The sequence below is a fragment of the Sparus aurata genome, chromosome 20 (genome assembly GCF_900880675.1).
Source record: "Sparus aurata chromosome 20, fSpaAur1.1, whole genome shotgun sequence".
In the NCBI taxonomy this organism is placed as follows: Eukaryota; Metazoa; Chordata; class Actinopteri; order Spariformes; family Sparidae; genus Sparus; species Sparus aurata.
Window position 1 is genome coordinate 17491552 of NC_044206.1, and position 22663 is coordinate 17514214.

The 22663-nt window shown below is 39.9% G+C and overlaps 1 protein-coding gene across 20 annotated transcripts in view; it reads right to left on the reverse strand.

Moving 5' to 3' along the window:
* The window catches only part of LOC115571000 (calcium-activated potassium channel subunit alpha-1), a 97051-nt gene that overhangs the window by 42525 nt on the left and 31863 nt on the right, over nucleotides 1–22663 (reverse strand). For all 20 annotated transcript variants that reach the window (XR_003981859.1, XM_030399944.1, XM_030399956.1 and 17 more), the window contains exons 3-6: nucleotides 13066–13127; nucleotides 5824–5917; nucleotides 5623–5734; nucleotides 306–381 (exon numbers count right to left, since the gene is read on the reverse strand). Coding sequence is in view for 19 of the 20 variants with exons in the window: in XM_030399944.1 (XP_030255804.1) it covers nucleotides 306–381; nucleotides 5623–5734; nucleotides 5824–5917; nucleotides 13066–13127 (344 nt within the window). In the remaining variant the exon portion in view is untranslated. The remainder of the gene's footprint in view (nucleotides 1–305; nucleotides 382–5622; nucleotides 5735–5823; nucleotides 5918–13065; nucleotides 13128–22663) is intronic.

Genomic DNA, 22663 nt, shown 5'->3' on the forward strand with positions numbered 1-22663 from the left:
CATCTGTGCAGAAAGCTTTCATTCTAAGCTGCGAGAACAGAATGCTGTTTCATTCACGACTCCGTCACACAAAGTACAGCGCGGACAAAGCTCACTGCAGGACTGAGGAGTAAACTGAATGATAATGTTCACAGAATCACATGAAAGCAGTCGCTCATGCTATTTTTTTCTTCAGGCCAAAAAATTGCATTAACTTTCAAAATAAAACCACATTCATGCTTGTGGCTACAAAATAAGTCACTTTGCATGCAATGTTCACACTGCTACATTGACAGAAAAGTGAGATAGAGTATAAACACACTTACCTTGTCTTTAGTATATTCAAAAACTGTAAAATTTCTGAGAACTGTATCAACCTTAAGGCCCTTAAAAACCTCAAGCCTGTGAGAAAGAAAAAGACCACAAAGAAATTAGTTAAACATGATTAATAACGGCTGAAAACAACATTGGCAGAGCATTCGACAAGACTTCCGTACCTTTCATACTTTCTTCCATATTTATAAACTTCATTGGATTCATTTTGACCAAAAAAAACAAAGAAATAACCTCCGACGGATCAAGCAATATCGACCCTTAAGTGCATCTTAAAAGAAACAATATTTGGGGGGTGAAAAAACGAGCTCAGCATCCCAGATGTGTCTCTCTTCTCTCGGGAGGACTACAAAGCACCGGCATCTACCTGACACAAGTTTCACTCTGATCGCGGACGAGATGAAAAACCTGGATTAGAGACAGGTGGATAGATTCGGAAAACAGACATGACGTCAAATCCTAAATTTCAGGGTATTTATGGCGAGGGGGAAAAAAAACGGAATGTGCGTGTTGCAAAGAGGTCGAGGGCGGCATAACGCCAACAGTGGCAACACCAGCTACTGACTCACTGTATGGTATCACACTCCATCACAACCTCATCACTGCCGTTTAATCCAATAAAACTTCGGATAATCAACATATAAATCACAAAAACACATCTGGTAAAGCTATATAAGGCGTATTTTATCGTTAATCTTCATTGTTTAGGTGCATTGCGTAAAAGGAACCTCCCACCTGAGTTTAAAAAGCCAGATGTCTGATGTAAAAAAAAAATCCACTGCAGTGTTGATGCGTAAGCAATTCAAAGCCACCTCAGCCAAGAGCGAGCAATCAAGTAAAATCCATCTCTGCGTGCGCTAATGGAGCAGACAAACTGCCCCGCCGGGACGATTCTGTTTAAATGCCAAATGACACAAATCAAAGACGTTGCGGGGCAATCACTCAGCAGGAAATATATATATATATTTAAATAAATCATTTTTCATAAAATGACGTGCACCGTGTGGTGTGTGCGCCGGGCCAAAGCTCATTTTTTGTTTTTGTTTTTTTCATTTCAAGTCAGCGTTTGCCAGATGGGGAGCATAATACGGAGCAAATCCTGAACCTGAACCTGCTCCAGCTGACACACAGAGAGAGACCAAAAGACTTCTGGACACGCCAGCGGTCAGCTTTAGCGGAGAGATTTCCCCCCTCGTTTCCCACGTCCCTGCAGGTCTTACCCCAGTAGGAGATTACATGGAAGCATGCACCGAAGCTGTACCAGATGCTGTCCTGGTCCTCTTTGTCTGCGACCTGGCCGTGGCCCATCCTGACCCTGTAACCCTTCTGGAAGAGCTCCCCGGTCGATTTCTTGCGCCTCCTCGTGTGAGGAATCGTCTCGTGGTGTGTGCCCCCGTCGGGCCCCCTGTACGCTAACATCTTAGTGGGAATCATGTCTGAAAGTTACTCTTGGTCTTCCCAAAAAAAAAAAAAAAGTCTGCTTCACGTCCACGTCTTCGCTACTCTGCTTCCCTTATCAGGTGGAAAAAATATCCGCCTCCTCCAGAGCGAGAGAAAAACAAAAGGAATCGGCTGCCTTCATGATGGCAGCGACCGACAGGTTTGGCGTCAAAAGGGAAGAAGATTTTTTTTTTTATCAGATTTATCACAGACCTTCACAGTATTCTCGCTGTGACGAGGCGTGTTCGGCGAGCTTAAAGCAAACCCTTTTCCCATCAGGATATTAGAGTGTAAGCTCCTTTAGGATTCATCCAGGGATAGGAAGAGGCCGGGCAGCAGAGTCTGTCCATCAGCTGGCCTCACAGTGTAACCTACATCTCGTCCCTATAACCCTGCTCTCGACAAACCGAATTTCATTCCCTAATCTTGGACGGGAACAGCGTGTATCTTTTGTCTTACAGCAGGGCAGAAACAAGTCATGTGAACAACAGCCAGCAAAGCTTGGGTACGGGACCACGACAAGCTCTGGCAATAATTGTGTTTCTCTATGGGTTTAGTGATTCCGCAATAATCCTTAAATTAATCACAGTTCATGTCATAACTGCTATTGTGGACGAGATCTAAGTGCACAGCAGGAAAGAGCGATGCCGCAAAGAGAGAAAGTGCATCAGCTGACCGGAGTCGACAGAGTCTGTTTAATGTGAATGTAAAACGAAACTTGAAACGTGTCAAGAGAAACTGTCAAATGTCCCGTAGTGGAGAGTTGATTGTTTTTCTGACTTTTATTAGATTTATTTAAATGAAGCAAAGATTAGAAATGACTGCATCATTTTGTGGTTTTAACCCATTTCTTTCACAAATCCTGTAACTTTCTATATTTTCCTCCAAATCAACTGCAAATGTATCTGGAGGTTGTGGTTGGGGGGTCACGACTCCGACAGAGGGCGCCAACAAAGTTTGGCGAAGGGCCACAAAACGATTAACAGAAAGAAAATTGTTGTTTCCTCTGCGGTAATTTACGTTTATCTATTGTATCTCTAATCTCCGCTTCAGGACTCTACTTATTCAAAGAACATTTAAAAGAATTACTCTAATTGTTGGCGCCAACTGTTTGATTTCCATTTTCAGACTAAACTCAAATGACTCAGAGCTCTACCTGACATTTTACATCCCCATTTCACAGACCTCTTTGATAAAAGTCTTTGCATTTTTCCTTCTTTCCTTATACAGTAATCTTTCTGAAGCATATTTATCTAAAAACTGTTTGGAGGTCCTGACCCTCAAGTTAGGAACCACTCTGCATTTAAGGAAAAATCTGCACCATGTGGCCGCCAAAGAGTAATATTCTGTTTCTGATATTTGGAGGAGCTGTACTGGATTCTTTTCCCATGTCAGAGATACATTTTCTGCTTGCTTCACACCTGCAGCAGGACAGCACTTCAGACTTCTTCCAGCCACTGTGTGTTGTTTCTGGATTTGTTGACACGACGATCAAAATGTGTCACCATCGCGCCCACACGCATCAACGAGAGCGCTCGCGTGAGAGCGTATTAGCGCGTACTGTGCGTGTATTTGTGTCAAAATGTTCAGACATGAGGACTGGCGAGAGCGACGGTTTGGCCGCGAGCCGGATGAAATATGGAGTTTTGATCGAGGGAGTTTTTAGACAGCTGCGAGCGAGACGCCCGCTGAGCTGGTTGTGACCTCGCCACCTGTTTGACCTCAGTTTAACTAAACAGTAAATCACTTGCTAATCCGTACATGACCATATTGAGGGAGATTATGACATTTCCCACTGGAATCAGCTCCACGTTTCAAACTGCAGGGAAATGTTGGTATGTTTGTTTACCCTTTGATTCACAAAAATGCAGCCAAAACAATATCCAACTTTATAGAGACAATAATTCTCATCATGGGAATATTTAGCACATCTTGTTTTGAATAATCTACATCCTCCATCATATCTGTGATTCAACAAACAGAATTACCGCGAGAGGCTGGATTCTCTCGTGCTAGTCACATTTGATAAATTGAAATCATCTGATGACCGTCTTTGTCATCATCACGGCGACACGTGACAAAGAGAATTTTAGTAGTCTTTAGTTTTGTTAGTGATGTGATTTGGTCTTTTCACCAGACATCTTTCTAACCACACAGACCCGCACAGACGCACTGCAGGAGAGGACGAGTCTGAGGGATTATTGGGTGCCTTGTTTTTCTGTTTTTCGGCAGTATGCAACAGCAGAGCACCTGTGTAGAAAAGTGAAGCAGGGAAGGAAATAAAACAAACAAAAAAAAACAATACAGCAGAGCAATACCCTGCGGAGGCCACTAAAAAGCAGAACATTTGCCATTTTCTAAGTCTGATGTAAACTATTTTTGTGACAGGTGAAAAAAATGTTTTCCACAGGATAAGGAGTGACCTTATTTAGTTTATTAAATTAAAAAACAGGCGGGGAAAAAAAAGTTCTGACAGGTGTGATTTTCTTTGTCAGGGTCATTTTAGAAAGTGTTTGTTGTTGTAATACTCATTTGAGCCACAGGAGGCTCAAATGGAAGTGCAACATTACCCCATGTCCCCCCCATGTCCCCCCATGTCCCCTCATGTCCCCTCATGTGCCCTCAGGACTTAAAGTTAAATTGTTGTGCATCACCATTTTTTTTTTTCACAAATGAAAACTATTTAAATCAGACTTTTAGCCTCTCAGACAATTATTCCCTTTGACTCCTCACTACAGCAGCAACAACATGCCTTGTTTCTAACAAACCAACAACCATCAGTTTAATGCAACTAACAACAATATAAACATTGTAAACTGCTATCCAAATCTACTACAATCTAATACTGTAAAAAAAAACAAAAAAAAAACTCAGCCATCCCCTCACATGTCCACTAGATGGCCCCGGCAGCCAACACCAGCTCGCTCTCCTTGTATTGTTTTCACACCACAAGTCACAGAGCATTAAGCCCAAGGGGAGAAACACACAGCCACATTATGCAACTGTACCCATCAAGCTGTCACAGTGACTCTAAAGTGGAGGCTGTTCGGTGCTGAGAGAGGCGCTGACGTCGGCCGCACGGCAGGTTTGCTCCTCAGCTGACAGCAGAAGAAAAAGCAGCTATAAAAACCTGTAATGCAGCAGGAAAAAAATGATCCCCCTTAATCCTCTAATTCCTGACAGACCTCTCCGAGTGATGAGCTTCACACATTTAGCAGATTGACTTTCTATTCAGGCGCTCGAGCCCCCCGCCAGCAAAGCTTATTACCTTTTTTTTTTATCCATTCATGGACTTTTCAATCACAGCATGTTTTGGTTCGAGCGTTAGTGCAGGTGAACAGGAGAGTGAAGGGCAGGTGAACGACCCCTGCAATGAAATGCCCAACTGACCCCAACGCACACGGCCAAAGACGTGATTGGAAACTACATTTCCGTTCAAATCAAGTTTAAAAGGCACGCCAGATGATAGCCGTACAATGTTTGATACTGTTGTCATGCCAGCAGCCGTAAGTCCAGATAGTAGAGCTTCTGAGTCACCATGCTGTGCCGTGGTCTTTAATTTGATGCACTTTAATATTGAGGGACATTCAAACTTCTCATGCATGCCATGCAATGTCCAGAAGTTCACTTGATGACAAAATATCAAACCTATACAGCTAAAATTGCCAGTGTGCCCATGGAAACGACTACAAAACACCAACAAGTTCCCGTCTTTCAGCTTCAGAGACCTGCTGAGATTATCTGTTGCGTTCACTGACAGCTGCAACATCCGCACAATCCACTGGGTGGCGCCACAGGCTCCTAAATATTAGCCTGAACATCCACCGTCCTAAGCTTGGTCCTAGTGTGATGTGACGTGAGCGTCCTTACCGAGCCAGCTCCTGTTCAGATACACCGACACAAACACCGGGGGAACCGTGAAGAAGTCCACCACGGAGTTCACCTCCAGCCAGAACCACAGCTTGTCGTTGGCAGCAATAAACTGTGGAAACCAACGGTCGAAGATGAGATCCATGGATTTCAAGTGAATAGCAAATAAATCAAATGTTTCAACTTCATCGTTTAACTTACACGCAGGCCGAAATACAGCAAGAAGAAGACGTTGAACGCCATGTCGATCTGCAGCGTGAAGTCCTTGTAGAAGTTCTGACACGACTCAATTGGACTGTTGGAGGGAGAAATAAAATATTTTAACCTCTTACAAATATCGGAAGACAAATGAGGAAAAGTTTGGATGTCATGAAAAAAAAATATCAACGTTCAAACTTATTTTCCTGAAAATGCATTTTTTTAAGATTTCCAAAAAAGAAAGAGGAACTTAAGTGTTGTAAAAAGTGCAATAGTTGGTATGTTCCAATGGTTTCTCTGTTGAGAAAAGGACATGCATTAATCCGTCACACAAGCAAAAGAACTTGTCGAGATACCTGGTTAACCCTTAAATAACTGCGGAACAATCCGTCTGATGCATTGTGATATAGTGAACAATGATGCCTTTGTTTTTTCCTCTCAGGCCTGCATTTCCTACATTTCGGGGTAGATATCGAGTCAAACGTGGTGGAAATGCAGAGCCAAGGCAGTAGTTTAAGGGTTAAAATGCATGCAGGGGGTTCATGTCCTCTTTTTTTTTTATGAAGTCAGGCAGCCATAGCATTCGCTAGCAATGCAGTGAAGTCTCACCCTCAAAATGCTTGTATCTGGCACAAAGAATTCAAATAAAGAGAAATAAATAACCAAGTAAATGCGACTGTAATAGGTTAGTAGGGTTGGGTAATGAAAACACAGGATTACTGGACATTCAAGGGTAAACAGTGAATTAACTTTAATCGCCGTAATAAGGGGTATAAGTTTGATTAATATGTCATTTATGAATAGTCGAGTGAAATGAATAAAAAATAGGATAGATTTTAATGACTGAAGTGCTGAATGGTGTTAGCTGAAGCAATTAGCAATTAGCCGGCAGAAAATTTATATACGACAACTGTGATACTTGATTAATCATCAAAACATCTGCTACTCCCTGCTGCACAGATGTGTGGATTTACTGTTTTTCTAGGTTTTGTATTTTAAAACTATCTTTGGATTTTTGGACAAAGCAAACTATTTAAAACATCTTCTTAGCTGGGAACTTGTTTTCTGCTTTTATCATGTCACTTTCCTACGGAAGCCCTGAGAGGCAAGTGAGAGAAAAAACTTCTGGTGATCCATTTGTATTTTGTTTTGTTATTTTTTTTCCTTTTCATCTGTGAAAACAGGAGAAATAAAGTTTTGGCGGGGGGGGGGGGGGGGGGGGGGAGAGACACATCATGATTTTTATTTACAGTAATGTTTCTGTTTGCTAACACACAATATACCGTATGTCATGAGTATTTCGAGTGAATGGAGACAAATAAATTAAAGATTTAAAGTGATCTTGACAAAAGAAAAACACCAACAACAAGAGGAAAATCGGTAAACTTTCACAGATGAAAAAACTGAATAATGACCCCGGCAAAATGTTTGTCTTTGCCTGTTGAAACTTTTCTTTGACAGTTTTTTCACAGATGGATTTTTTTCTCACATCACACCTCAGGGCTTCCGTATTTTTCTTTAGTTAATCGCTTGAAAATAATCAGATAACTAGAAGCCCCAAAGCAACACATTCTTAACTGGTATTGAGGCTCTCTCCAATGGGTCATAAGGATAACTAAAAGGATAGGAATGCAAAAAATATATACAGTATACATATTTTTGTTTTTTTCAGAAATACATTGAGACTTTTCAGTCGTCTTCGCTTTTTCAGGTGAATTACTGGATGCACAAATGATTTAAAGAATGAATATTTGGATAAGTATTCAATTCCATGGGCGTATGCGACTTTGGATGAGGGGCTGCAGATACATATCACTTTTTTCTAAAGGTCCAGTGTTTAGATTTAGTGTCATCTTGTGGTAGCAACTGAACATCCCTCATCTCACCCTTCCCTACGGTGGCTGCTAAAAGGCCCTCCCTCTCTCTCCAGCCAGTGTTTGTTGTGACCATTCGGGGCTACCATAGAAACATGGCAGTGCAACATGGCGGACTCCGTAGACTCCTCTGTTGTTTATAAGAGTCTCATTCTGAGGTAAGAAAATGGCTTATAGTTTCAGGTGATTAAACACTAAAGACAACACAGTTCTGAAAATTATTTTCCTTTCTGCCAATAGATTCTTCTAAATCTTACACACTGGACCTTTAAAGGGGAACTAGATGGAAAAGTTAGGAGATACAAGTTAATGTGAACCATGCTGATTTTTTTATCCCCCGTGTCCCTCTCACACATTTAGTCAGTTTGCTTTCGTGCCGTTTTGTTAGATCCCTAATGTACACTCACAATCGCAAGCTTCGCTAATGCACACCTCGTCACTCAGCAGCAACAATCTCCCCTGTGCTGTTTTAATACCACTCGGATTAAAGCAAATTGCTTTGGTTATGTAAAAATCTAAAAAAAAAAAAATCGAATGAACTCCATTTGATAAACAAAAAAAAAAAAACACACACACACACACACTGTCCTCATGGAGTTCAGGAGGTGACATTAAAAAAATACTCTGGGGGATTATTTTGAACCGATCTGATGCACAGCGGGCGTCACTCGGCCGATCTTCTCGTCGGGGATCAGGAGGTCAGTGATGTGATGAAGAAGACTCCAGTTATCCTAGTCAGTGACCAGCAGACAGCATGTTGTTTCGACTCTGCTGCACTGGATTTAATTGGTTGGAAAATGGCTGAAGTTCTACTCGACCCTGTCACTAGTGTTCTGAATATTTTTCACCATCATCACCTCAGAAAAAGATTGTTTTAATAACATTTTGCCTCCTGAAAGAACACCCTGTCCATGGAATAAAAGAGCGAACATCTGAAAGGCATGTCTTTTAGAAAACCACTTCAGAAAACGAAAAACAGTCGTGATAAGTTTTGGAAAATGAGTCACATTCTTTAAAAACCACAATAGTAAGACACTTCATTTTGTGTCTTTTGCAGATTATCTGATAATGTAATGAGCACTGGTTGATGTTTTGATTGCACTCCGGCTGATTTCTTCCCCCTTTCGCACTGCATTTCTTTTAATTGCTGCATTGAACTTTCTTGCATCTAGATGATATCTCAAAAAGTAACAATGGTGTAAAAAGAAAACAGTCTTCTCTGAAGCAACTCTAAGAATAGTCCAAACGCGGCGGACAGCTCTGCCCGCATTAGCTCGTAATGACACGTCATCCCAGCAAAATCCCTGTCGTGGCGGGGTGACAGACCATACAGCGGAGGCAGACCTGCAGTGCTAAATAATTGAGTTCCAGTAGGCCTGGTTTGAAAGGAGGGCTAAGCCTGTTATGGATCACAAACCCTCCCCTGCTCACGGCCTCTCTCAGCGTCATGCAGTTCGGACTCAGATCAAACCGAAGAGCTTAACGTGATTTCAAACCTTGGAGGTCGAGATAAGCTGAGTCCGCTGAAGGTGTCAGGTCACAGAGAGATCACTTTAACAAGATGCTGTTTGAACATCTTTAAGTTTTGGTGTTGATACCTTACTTTGCCGAACATAAGTGAAACTATTTTCTAAGTCTACAAGTTTAATGCTTCTGTAATGAACTTTCTTTACATTACCAATTAATGTAATGAATTGCTGCTAGACTCGATGCCCCAGTTGCAGCGACAAAACCCAGAAATAATCAGCACCCGAATTAGAAGTTCTACAGACCTTTCTGGCCTCTTTCAGCACATTTCTTTGGTTTAAAGCCTGCAAACTCTTTTCAGACAGTTTCCAAGTGCAACGGACATTTATTTTCTGCTAAACAAACAAAGTTCTAATAAAACTAAATGCCCACCAACAACTTGCAGACCCACTTAGTAGCTAGTGAGGGAAGAAAGTGATATTTTTCTCATCAGACAAAGCTTAAAGTTTTAGCTTAGCTTTGTTTAATCCTAAAACAGAGCTTAAGCTAGGCTATAGAACAGAGCTAACAGGACAGCTAATGTGAAAACTTTAGCTCAGGCTCAGTACTGCTGGAAAAAACAGCATAGAAGAGCAGGGAGGTGTGTTATTAAAATGTAGAAGCTAAAATATAGTTATTGCTCTCAGGAATCAGTGAATCTAAAGCTAAAAGGTGAGTTACTATCATTTAGCGGGTATTCTTTTCAGGAGTTAGTGAAGCTAAACCTAAAAGTTTTACCTTTAGCTCTGTTGTAGCCTAAAGCAGAGCTGAGGCGAAAAAGTGGACTAAAAAGTTAGCTACTTACATTACCAGCTTAAACAGAGCTGTTTTTCTCAGGAGTCGGTGGAGCTAGGCTAAAACTTTTAGCTATAGCTACACAGTGCTAAACTTAGTTACTAATGGACTGCAACTGCAACTGTTTGCTAGCATGCTAGCCATAACAGGTACGCGTTTACAGCTCACTACCTGGTCCAAACTGGTCGAAATAATTTTTTTGCTAAAGTCAGTTTAATCAAGCTACAAGTTTTAGCCATAGATCTGTTGCCTGAAAGCCTGAAAGCCTGAAACTTAGCTAAAAAGCGAGACACTAGCATTTAGCAGCTAAATGAGAGATATTTTTCTTAGGAGTTGTTGAAGCTGAAGTAAAAACTTTTAGCTTAGATCTGTTTTAGCCTACAACAGAGCTAAATTTGAGTTGGCCTACTACTGGAAACACAACCTCAAATGAATGCTAAATGTTTGCTAGCACGTAATTTTTGTGATAACAGCTATATTCACTGCTCCCAACCGGCCCAAAAATAATCAGTTTATGCAGGTTTAAATTAGGTTATTAATGTTTTTTGAACAAGATGTGTTTAAAAAAAACCGCTATAGCACAGTTTAATTCTACTCTTTCAATACTCTGACACAGTTTTTCACCGTTGAGGTTTAACACTCAGCTGTACTTTTACGTTAATGAATCAAAGAAACTGCATGGCACTTTCAACGTTTGTTATTAACAAATGACCACATGGACACTTAGGGTGCAAACTGAGATAAGACTTCAGCTTAATGAAGAGAAACGCCCTTTGTAACCGAACTCGCAGCTCATAGTTTGAGCTCTTCTGTACAAATTTAAGTGGGTCTTCAGTGTTGACGTCTCTAGGTGTCACTTCCAGCCAGGTTGGCCTGTCCATCATACAACAGCCTCCCCAGCCCTCGCAGGACTAATTACAGGAAGGGCTGTATCTATTACAGTCCGCTGCCACTTATGAGCAAGCAAGAGAGCAGCTAACTAGCTGCTCTTTGGCTTTAAGTACTGGGCTTGTTGGGTTGACAGGTATTGAAAAATACTGTGTGAATAATAGAGAGACCTGGACAAGACTGAATAAAAACTAGGACAAAGAGCCGAGTGGGATGAATATGAATATAAGTCATCGAACAGGTGCCGCAGCATCGTTCTCATTGTCCACTTAACAATGCCGCCTTCTTGTGTGCGAGAAAGGTTAAAGACAGAGGTCGTAGGTCATCCTTCATCAGGTGGAAAGGTACACAAGCATTGGTTCTGGGAAATGAGAGGCCACAGATGGCATCGGTGAGGGATGTAACTCTACCTGAGCTTGTCCAGTTAATGAAATGAGATCATGCTTGAAAACAACAAGCCCGCAGCTGTATGCAGTCTTATGAAATTACAAAAAACCTGAATACAAAAGCTTCAGGACGCATGAGCCAGATTACGCGAGTTTACGGCCCATTTTCTCCTCACTGCCTTAACGTTGCTCACGGTGGAGAGTCCCTGCACGCTCGATAAAAGCTTTTTACCACGCTGTATTTTGCTCTGCTCCTTAATGGCACGTCCTGTACAAACACCACCGGGCCGCAGTAACAGTATACTGTCGCGAGCGGAGCTAAAAGGGTCTTCCGCTTCCTCGAGGTTGATGAGCGATGGGGATTGTTTTAGAGCAGGAACTTTGGTCTTTCCTGCCCCGTTTGAGGGTCTGATCCTTTTCATTACGGAGATTAAGCAAATGTCATCCGTGAGCACTGGCTGTTTGTCAGCAGAGATCGCCCGTAAGCTCAGAGCAGTTTACCTTGAAGGGGATTGGATGAAATACAGGCAGCGTTCTCGAATACTGTCGATGCAGCACAAAGCACTCAATGTTATTAAAGCTAGTATGACAGTATATGGGGATTTATGAGAGTATAGGAAATGGATAATGGCTGAGGTCTCTTAAGCTAATCTAAATCATACATGTCTGAGATATATGCAATTTTCCGATAATCCATAAAACGGAAGCATCATTTTACCAGCAGGATGTGATTAACTTTGGCCACAATAAGATCATATTATATATACAGCGTGACTGGTAAGTTTCTGTTTTTCTCTGAGATGAAACTGACAAAATGAATGTCAATTTAATGAATCAGCTGTTAGCTTTAGTGGAGGACTCAGGATGTTGTGAGGGGTGGAGGTGAAAAATTTCAAAGAATGAGAACGAGAAGGGCAACTTAAAGGGCATTTCACCCCATTTTGTCATCATAGAGGGAACTTGATCACATTTTATCTGCTTTGAGCTTAACGGACTCAGAGAATAGAGACCCAACACCTCCAATCATATGCAAGGCCACTTAAATATGTAAATGTGCATCCCCTTTCATCCAATAGATTTAAGAAGAAACACAATAAAACAAAGCTGTATGCAATAAACTTATAGTAACATCATAAACAATTGATATATTAATGTCATGAAGTCATATTCTGATGTACAGTAGCGAGATAAACACATGATGCACATAAGACATGGACATATTTTACCATACCACAAATACTGAGTTAGTACTGCCCAGGACACAAAGCACATCTCACAAACACAATGTCACCTTTGATATGCTATGTATATAAAGCATATCATTAAAGGCGCAATACGTAAGATTTGACCACCTGTTGAATTCATACTCCAAACAATTAGAGGGCAGCATATCACCAGAGCAAATACTAACTGCTGCTAAGTGTAGCTGCTGTTAGCTTACTTAGCCCTGCAGTTAGCAAACCAGACTGGCCTCTTGGAAAACCAGGGAAAGTGTTGGTGCGTATACTTTTAATGAATGTGTATGCAATATTAAATGTATTTGGATACCATGTATTGTATGAGCAAATGCTGGTTCAGTATTTGACCTGACATATTACTCATTAAAGCGATTTCAGGTTCATTCGTCCATTTTCAGACCTGTTCCAGTCACAGTGTAATTATTTATAGAGCCGCATCTGATCATTGGGTCAAATGAACGCTCATTGTCAACTATCTGCAGTGGAACAAGTTAAATCATGGTTACTTTTAGCAGCATCCGAAGTGAAAGTGTGATGATTTGACACATAAATACTTACTCAGACGAGTCTATGAAGTATATGACAAGGGCTCCGATGCTGAGAGCAAATACGAGCACCACCTGGAAGAAAAAAGAAAAAAGGAACATTCTTACAAAGTTGCACATTATGATACTGAGACATCATTTGCAGTATACTTTTTAAAATAGTTTAGAACCAGACGGTAGACGTTAAATCTACGGATGTGTCTATTTTATAGGAAATTAAACCAGCCTCAGCCGTCTGACAAATTTGAGTAGAAGTGCTAATTTATTCCAATATTTACAAGAACAAATAGCAAAAATTGCCTTTTTTTTTTTTTTTTGCAATGTGTGATGTTGTAATTTCCAATCCCTTTAAATACTGCATGACCTTGCTATTTTGTACAGATACCATATCATTATGATGATTGGGAGAATTTGCAGGAAAATGACTGTGATTGGAAAATAATTCAAGGTTGTTGCAGAATTCGCAGTTGACATGACAACTTCCTAGAGGGACTGAAAACTAAGTTACAAGGTGCTTTAAAAGACATCAAAGCAGAAGAACAAAAGAATCAAGAATGAATATCAACAAATGAAATTAATCGTGCCATCAATGAGCACTGACAGACCTTGATACGTCTCATACAGCCTGTTATAATTGTGTTATATAAAGCAGAAAGAAAGAGTCACAGTTTGGAACAGCAGTGTCACACACACACACTCATCAGCTACTGTACATATGACAGTGTAAATAAATACGCCAGAGCTCAGCTCATCATGTAAATTGGCAGCGGAAGAGTGGGCGAGGTGACAGAACGTGGCTTCAGCTTTCACAGACGGAGGAAAAGAAGGAAGGATGCAGCAGCAGAGCCCTGAAGCTTCGGCCGCCGCAGCAGAGCAACAAGATAATTATACTTTTTTTAAAGAAAAACAGGGCACTGCTTTTTTCTGTCACTCTGACTTTCCGCAGGGGAGACCCTGTTGTATAAACCAAGGCCTGGAGTAGGAAGATAGACTTTCAAGGCAGACAGGGAGGCAGGTTGCAGGGTGATAAACATGAGATCCAGGGGTGTTAGCGAACAAAGCAAAAGCTGTCAGGTGACAGCTCTGACACTGACAGAGCTTAGGTGAAACTTAATAACTGTTGGGAATACCACAGGAAGTCAGGCTTAACTGTAACTACAAATTAAAATGGGAAATAAACACGGCACAGATCGAGATATTTAGGGGTCAAAGGGTGGCCGCTGTCATTTCGATCAGTGTTACCTGTAGGAGAAAAAAAAAACCCTGTGTTCTCAAACTGATCCCAACGCTGCTGTCACCCAGAATCACACAGTAACATTCAGAAGTGACTGCTGTCACGTTGTGTTTGTCTAACCAGAAGAGGAAATGGAGGGCAGAGAACAAAATCTGTTACCTAACTAAAAAAATCAGGCTTAAAACAGCAACTTCAGTATTTTAATTGCATGTAAAATATCCATCTAGCTCTGTTGCATAAGTTAAATGAGTCACATACGTGTATAAATAAAGTAACTAGATGTTTGATTTATTACAGGAGAGAGAGTAACCAATTTAAAATGCAATTATTGACCAACAGTCCCCTTTAATTCAATCACACCTCATCCAGTAGCAACCAAAACATATTTAAAGGGCAACTCCACCAATTTTACACATTAAAGTGTTCTTGCAGGTCTTGTGGAGAACTACTACATATGTGAAAAAAAAGTAGTATAAAACCTTTTTGTAGCTCCAGCAAAAGCTGCATGTAATCTGAAACGTTGCCTCCTATTACCTGCATTGTGGGTAATGTAGGATTTGAAAAGCAGTGACTCACTATGAACAGTTTAAAAACAAATGATAAAGACCAGCACATCAAAACAAGAGACAACACTTTTTTTATTTAATGCATTCTTCTTCCTTTTCGAAACCTGGCGCATACATTACCCACAATGCAGCTTTGCCATTGAGTGACATCACTGGAAGCAACCAGTGATTACCTGCAGCTTGCTCTGGAGCCTCAAATGGCTACACAAGTAATAGTACTCTGTGAGACCTGTAAGCATTTTCCATCAAGATCCATGCATGGGAAATCAACAGAAATGTTGAACAATGCCTTTCCTCATGGATCTTTGTCTAGAGCCGCATCTTTAAAAGTTAAAGGGGTCTATTCTGGGCTGAGACACATCCTCCATCCAAGTTTCGTGGAAGTCTGTTCAGTAGTTTTTGTGTAACGCTGGTTACAAACAAACCAGCTAACAAACGAATTGACATCGGTGAAAAACACAATATAATTAATTCAATTAAATCGACTGACTTAATGTATTGACTCAAGATGATAGAAAAAACATTGCACTAAATGACACTGAACGTACACTACGTAATAGTTCCTGCTTCTTACAGAGGCTATAAAAGAAGCTCAACCACAACACAGCTGATGAGTTTCTATGATTCACACTTTGCAATTCAGCTGTTGCAAAACACATTTTCTGACATTTTGTTTTGAAGAGACCTAGATTTGTAATTCACTAAAAAGAAGTTCATTGTACAGTATCGTGATTTGACATTTAAAAGACAAAACACAAAGACGCTCTTTGATACTGCTGCAAAATTAGCGTCCCAATTTCCCTTTTTGAAAAGCCAGAGCTTACACAGACGAGGTCTCGACCCAGAGAAACACAGACGCGGACTGAAAGACGACTGAACAAATGTTTTACATCCTGAAATACACTACCAGGTTATCTCAACCCCTACCTGGCTTTCATCTATTTAAATGACACAATGGCCATTCTGAACAAGAAGCCACTGTGCATCCATAATGAATGAGCTCAGCCTAATTCATTTCCATGATGTGAAATTGTATTGTCAACCCGCAAACACTGATGGCCTCCTAATGACAAAAAGCACCTGCATGCATTTTTAATCGACCCCTCTTCTTTGAGAGCCAGGAAATCTCTTTATGCCTCTGACCGTCCCAGTTTAGAAACTGGAAACAATGTTGATGCAACCCTAGAAATGCTAATGCTGCCGGCAGAGGAAGGCTCAGGGATGACAGTAAATAAAACACAGGCTGCGACAGTGAGGGGAGCAGTCATGACTGTGTTTGTCAATGAGGTGACAGCAGACAGTGCCAGCATTCATCATTTATCTCAGTCATCGGATAATGATGCATCACATCTGTATCTTCAGCCGTCTTCAGGCGTTGGCTGGCAGATGGCTCCACCCGCAAGGGGGGCATGGTGAGATGGGACTCACAGAGAGGGCCGACCAACGCATGACGACCAAGAGAGCGGCCGAGGCAGCCTGATTTATATTTATTCCACTTAATGCCACAGCCAATTACAAGATGGGAGGGGAAATGATGCTGCAGTGAAAGAAAATGACAAATATGTTCCCTCAAAGCGAACTATATGCATTCACTGCCAGGAAGGACATCAATTCTATGATGTGGCGAAGAAACGAAAACAAAAAAAAGTCCTGAATCGGCAAGTCACAGTTAATTTTCAAATGACTTGAAACAAGTCCAATTTAAGTCTGTAGTCATCGGAGAAGTGTCCGATTGAATTTCAAGTTATTTGACAGAAATCTGAGTCGGGTAATAACTATTTAAGAGTAAGTCTAGACGCAAATTGTTTTCGAGGCAAGTCGAGGTCAAGTCTCAAGTCATTGGAGACAATTCCAAGCCAAGTCTTTGAAACTACAACCACCCGACTATTTGAATCAACTCAGACTCCAGTTCAGGTTATTTAAAATAAGTGCCAATCGAATCCCGAATTTTGAGAAAAGACCAAGTCAAGGCTCAAGTCATCTGAGAGCAGTCCAAATGAAGCCTGAAGTTACTGGAAACAAATGCCAATTGAGTTCTATATCAGTTGAAACAAGTCTGAGTCAAGGCCCAAGTCGGTCAGAGCAAGTCTTAAGCCAAGTCTCAAGTTATTTAAAACACTTGTCAAGTCAAATCCAAAGGTCATTTGAGGTAAATCCAAGAAAAGTCAGGTTATCTGTCAGATTACTGTACGTCTCAAGTCACAGATCATTCTGTATCATCAAGTCCAAGTGAAGTCTCAAGTTATCTGAAACAAGTCAATCATCCCAGTTAATGTTAGAAAGGACTCAAGACCAATTCATGTTAATTCTGATGTTATTTGAAACATGTCAGACTCCAGTCCAGGGTCTTGCAGTTAGTCACCATTTATTTAAAGTCTCACGTCACTTAAAACAGGTCCATGTCAAGTTTCAAGGCATCTAACATCTTATGTCATTTGAGTGACGTCTGAAGAGAGTCTCAAGGTCTCAAGAGAGTCTCACGTCAAGTCTCAAAATCATTCAAGACAAAACTTTATAAGCAAATAAGTGGAAAGACAAAGCGCTGAAAAATGTTCCTTTCAACACTGTTATGCAAAGACTGTCACTCTTCGGAATCTGTTTTCATTGCTGCAAGGTTGTTTTGGTCATAAATTGGGACGGATTACACGCAGCACAGATAGTGAAGGATTTCTTACAAACACAGATAAAATTAACTTTACTGATTTCCTCAAAAGTCGCAAAATAAGTCCTTGAGGGTTCGAGGTACATTATGACTTACAGTGGTCAAGTCCAAGCAACGAATCTGTAACACATCATCACAATCAAACTGGGGAAATGAAGCAGGTTTTCTATCTTTAGAAAGACACAAAAGCATGTTTCCAGATGTAATGTGCTGAAAAGAGTTAGATAAAACCGAAAAAACACCCTGATGCATTAGTTTATGTTCATACTTGTTCAAAAAGAGAAAAGAACAATTAGAGGATTCTACAGGTCCACCTTCACACCACAGATGATGTTATCACCAATGATCCTGTCAATGGTGTACGGTATATTACAGCCCTGCAGGGAGCACCAGCACATCTTAAGCATTCAGAAGTCAACCTCCAAACATCAAAAAACCCACTCATGCTCCTCCACTCTTCCTGGAGAATGACTCACCATCAACCAGTGTGAATAACCTGCCAAAGCAACAGGAACTTCACTTGAGCAGAAAAATCACATTTACTGTGAGACGTGAGCTCAAAGCCAGAGGTGATGTCACCATCACTGATATTTCACATTTAAATGATATTTTTTTCTTTTGTAGTCGCCGGGGAAAGAGATAAATGACATATTTTCAAGAGTGAGTGGAAACAAAGGATGCTTTTAGCACTCCAGTGTCGTACTAAAGGAGCTGTCAGCTTGTATTATTGATCGTTTAAAGGGAAACACTCACACTTTTGCACGCACTGTTTGGCTTTCATAACATGCCATGTATCAGACTAGTGAGAGAATATTTCCAAAATACACATTGGGGATTTATTTTAGTTCACATTTATGTTTTTGACATTGACGCAAATTAGTGCATATTTAATGTAATTGCCTTATTTGCATATTCATACATAAAATATCAGAACAATTTTCATACAAAAAATATTTGTCTCAGGTTCATGTTGATGGCTGTTAGTTAAAATGTTTTTTGCTGTTGTTACTGATTCATTTGATATTAAAGGTGCAACATGTAAGCAATTTAAAAGACATTTTTTTTTTAAATGTACTAAAATTATCAACATAATGTGAAGAAAGAGCCGATCAAAAGCATCAACGTTTTGATGTTAAGGCTTCTTTGCACTGTAGATATCTACTGAAGTTAGCATGCTAAGCAGCTAGCCTTAGCCGGGCCTGGTCCAACACTGGTCCGGACCACTAGCTGCACGGCTAACTGAGCTTGCTAGCTAATGTTAGCTACAGTTTGCAGCAATTAGCAGTTACTCTAGAGACATGCTGCCTCTTATTTTGAGTACTTACTTCTTACGTAGTGCATCTTTATGGCTGTTTTGACTAAATTAGATTTTTATGATACTTTGAGGCAGAGAGGTTTTTAGACAGGGGTTTGTTCATATGTCATTTATTTATATTATATGTTCTATTCCTAAAAACATCACAATAGTTTATATTTTTTTATGGCTATTGACAGTATTTTCTGATTTATGGATTGCTAAAAGACAGAGCCAAACTTCTAATCTGCAAAAATGTGTGATTCTAATATACTAATAAAATGTAACATGCATTTTAAACCGTTATCCTTAGTTCTGATTCTTCTCATAGAAATGTATGCAAACTAGTGCATTTTGTAATTGCAAAAAAAAACAAACATGTGAAAACAATCAATAATAGAGTTTTAGTTGAGTGAGAATGCAGTAAACATTGTCATTCGTGTGTTCAGAGCTTTAAGTTAATATAACAGTATAGCAGCGGTCCAGTTACAAGAATTCATATGATGAGGGGCTCATTGAGATTCAGGTGAGGTAGAAACATGTTTAACAGATATCTGCAGTGGGAGGTTGTGTTATTCTGAGCTGCTAGAGCGTCTAAAAACAGGATTCAGAAGAAGCAGAGGTCAGTTTGTTCCGTATTCCCTTAAAGCCTGCGGTCACTGCGGGATCAAAGCAGTCATTGGTGGGATGCCAGAGATTTGTTTGTGCGGTCACCTGACCGTTTTTTTGTGTTCGGTGAAGTCAAAGCTCTGTTTCCCTCAGTGTTCATGTTGCTCTCCCATTTAACCGTTCATAGGAGCAGAAGTCCATCATGGGTGACTAACCCCAAGAACGCAGCGCTGCTTTCCAAGACAAAATGACCTCGGGACAATCCCGTTGAACTCCACCCGCCCCATCTGTCTGCTCTCAAGTGCCACTAATAAGGCACCATGGACACAATGGCAAAAATACAGAAGTGCACAATGGAAGAGGGAAAAAAAACATGGTGCCGTACATGAACTGAATAGTGCAATTATATACAGCGATATGAATGGCAACACAAATGGACATCCATTTTCCTTCTTTAGATTTCTATCTCTTAGCTTCCAGTGTTTTTTTTGTTGTTGTTTTTTTGGTTTTTTTCAAAGATGAGTGGCAGAGTTTCAGTTTTAATCAATAGAGGCATTTTCTCTGGCATGAATATCGATTTTTTTCGAGTCATGCTGCAAAGGAAGAAAACCTTACAATACAGCCTGGTAAAATGTATAAATCACAGGAGTTATTCTCTATATTATTTTATTTGACTGGCTGTTAATTACACAAATGATCACACTCATTAACTTCATTACAAAATCATTTAATTAGACAAACTTTATTTTGTTGTGTGCGGGGCCATTGGCTGTAAATGTGTAACAGGATTGTGAATCATGAGACTCCTCGGTCATCATGTTTTCACTAACCAGACTTCTACGATGCTCCTCCACAGTTTATCCCTCACCCCGGGGCGATAACGTCTTATCAGCATGTTTACAACAACAGCCACAGACCTGATCGACTGCAGCCCTGACAACCACTGACACTGAATTACCATTTGAGTCGTTTGCGGTGTCATCACTGTCAAACTCCTCCACAGGACATGAGACGGGACATGTGTGACATGTGATGCAACTTCAGCTCTGCAGTCTCAAGCTGTTGTTGCTATTGTTTCTGTCTTGACAGTTTGGGAATATTGGTTTGCTAAAGCACCAGGAATGGATGATGACCAGTGACCTCATCATGACCTTTCCTTACTTTGACGTTCTCCGCTGTCTATTTGGATGTATTCAGAGTGCACACGGAGCACTTGTGAGGCCCAGAATAGAGCAGGGCTAAAACAATAATCCTGATTATATTGCTGGATTTCAGTCTGTGATTGTCCATCAGAATTACTCTCTGCTGACTAGAGTATACAATTAATTAATGGCCCTTTTGTGTATCAACCTTGTGGCTATTTTGAACGACGGCAGCTCAACCTGAGAGCTGCGCTTTTATTTTCATAATCAAATACTTTGTATGATGTGAACTTGAGGGTTGGTAGAGACCCAAACAAGAGCTACTCATACTGGAGTAGGCATGTAAAACAGATCTGGGCTCCGAATTCATGCTAATGTTGAAGCATTTGGTGCTGAATAAGCAACTGTTTGCTAACATGTCTTGCGATGTTGCACCTAATTTATACATGTTGTTAAAACCAAATTAAAGTCAATCTTAAAGCCTGCAAGTACGGAAGTGTGGCTTAAATTAATACATACTTGCATTGCATGTGCATTTACTGGCAGTTAACTATGGGCTCTATAGTCCTATGAATCCATAATTATGTTAATACACATCTTATAAGGTCTTTATTAAATACAGTTACAGTCATTAAAAGGACCATAAAGAGCTCATATTATGCTAATTTTCATGTTCATACTTTAATTTGGGGGTCCTAGTAGAATAAATGTACATACTTTATTTTCAATTCCTGCAGCGTCACTTTACTCATTGTGTCTTGAACACTCCATTTTAGCTACGGAGTGAAACATCTCGCCTCTGTTCAATCTTTGGTGAGAGTTGCATATTACGTTAACGGGCGGCACGTAGCCAATCAGAGGCAGAGTAGAGCGGGTCATGCCGAGCAAGGTAGCGTGATCTAAAATAACGCCACTACAGCAGTAGCAGTCTGCTGACTGATTGGAGTGTATATATTTCATAATATATATATATATATATAGATATATATATATCTATATATATATATATAGATATATATATATATATATCTATATATATATATATATATATAGATATATATATAGATCTAAAGATATAGATATCTATATATATATCTATATCTATATCTATATATCTATCTATATATATATATATCTATATCTATATATCTATCTATATATATATATATCTATATCTATATATCTATCTATATATATATATATCTATATCTATATATCTATCTATATATATATATATATCTATATATCTATCTATCTATCTATATATCTATATATCTATCTATATATATATATATATCTATATATCTATCTATCTATCTATATATCTATATATCTATCTATATATCTATATATCTATATATCTATCTATCTATCTATCTATCTATCTATCTATCTATATATATATATATATATATATATATATATATATATATATATATACATACACACACATTACAGCATTTTCATCAGTCTCAATGCTATTTGTAAACACAGCATCTAAACAGGCCTAAATATTCAATTACAATCTGCTTAAAAAATACAAAATGTTTATATCTCATCAATAATTCAAATTGTTCGATCATATTTAAAAATGACAGATTGGGTCTTTAACAGAAAGCTGCGTCCCTCTGCGGCTCAGGCCTCTATCCACTGGCTGCGTCTGCATGTGCCCCGTGCTTGTGGTGACAGGCAAAAACACAACACGCATACTAATGTGGTTACTGGATGGCGCTCCTGAAGCATGGCACACTCCTCAAGCATGATCTTAATATAACCACCCCTGCAAGTGTGGAAGCACTCTACTGCTTTGTCTGCCCGCACAAGAAATTATGATTAAACGGTCCAGATCACTCTGACCTGTGTGACTCATGTGTTTGACGAGGTCAGAGGCAGGAAACTGAAACAGACATTCACCGTCAAACCGGAACATTTTGAGAAGTATCACCGGTATTCGACCATTGACTGCGCAGGAGTTCATTTCTTTGTGCATATTCACTGCAAAAATCACCAAACACATTTATAACTGTGACATAAACAAAAACAACACGCTTCATGTACTAATCTTTGGGTAAACAGGTTATGTAATGTCCCTTTAGTGTATCAG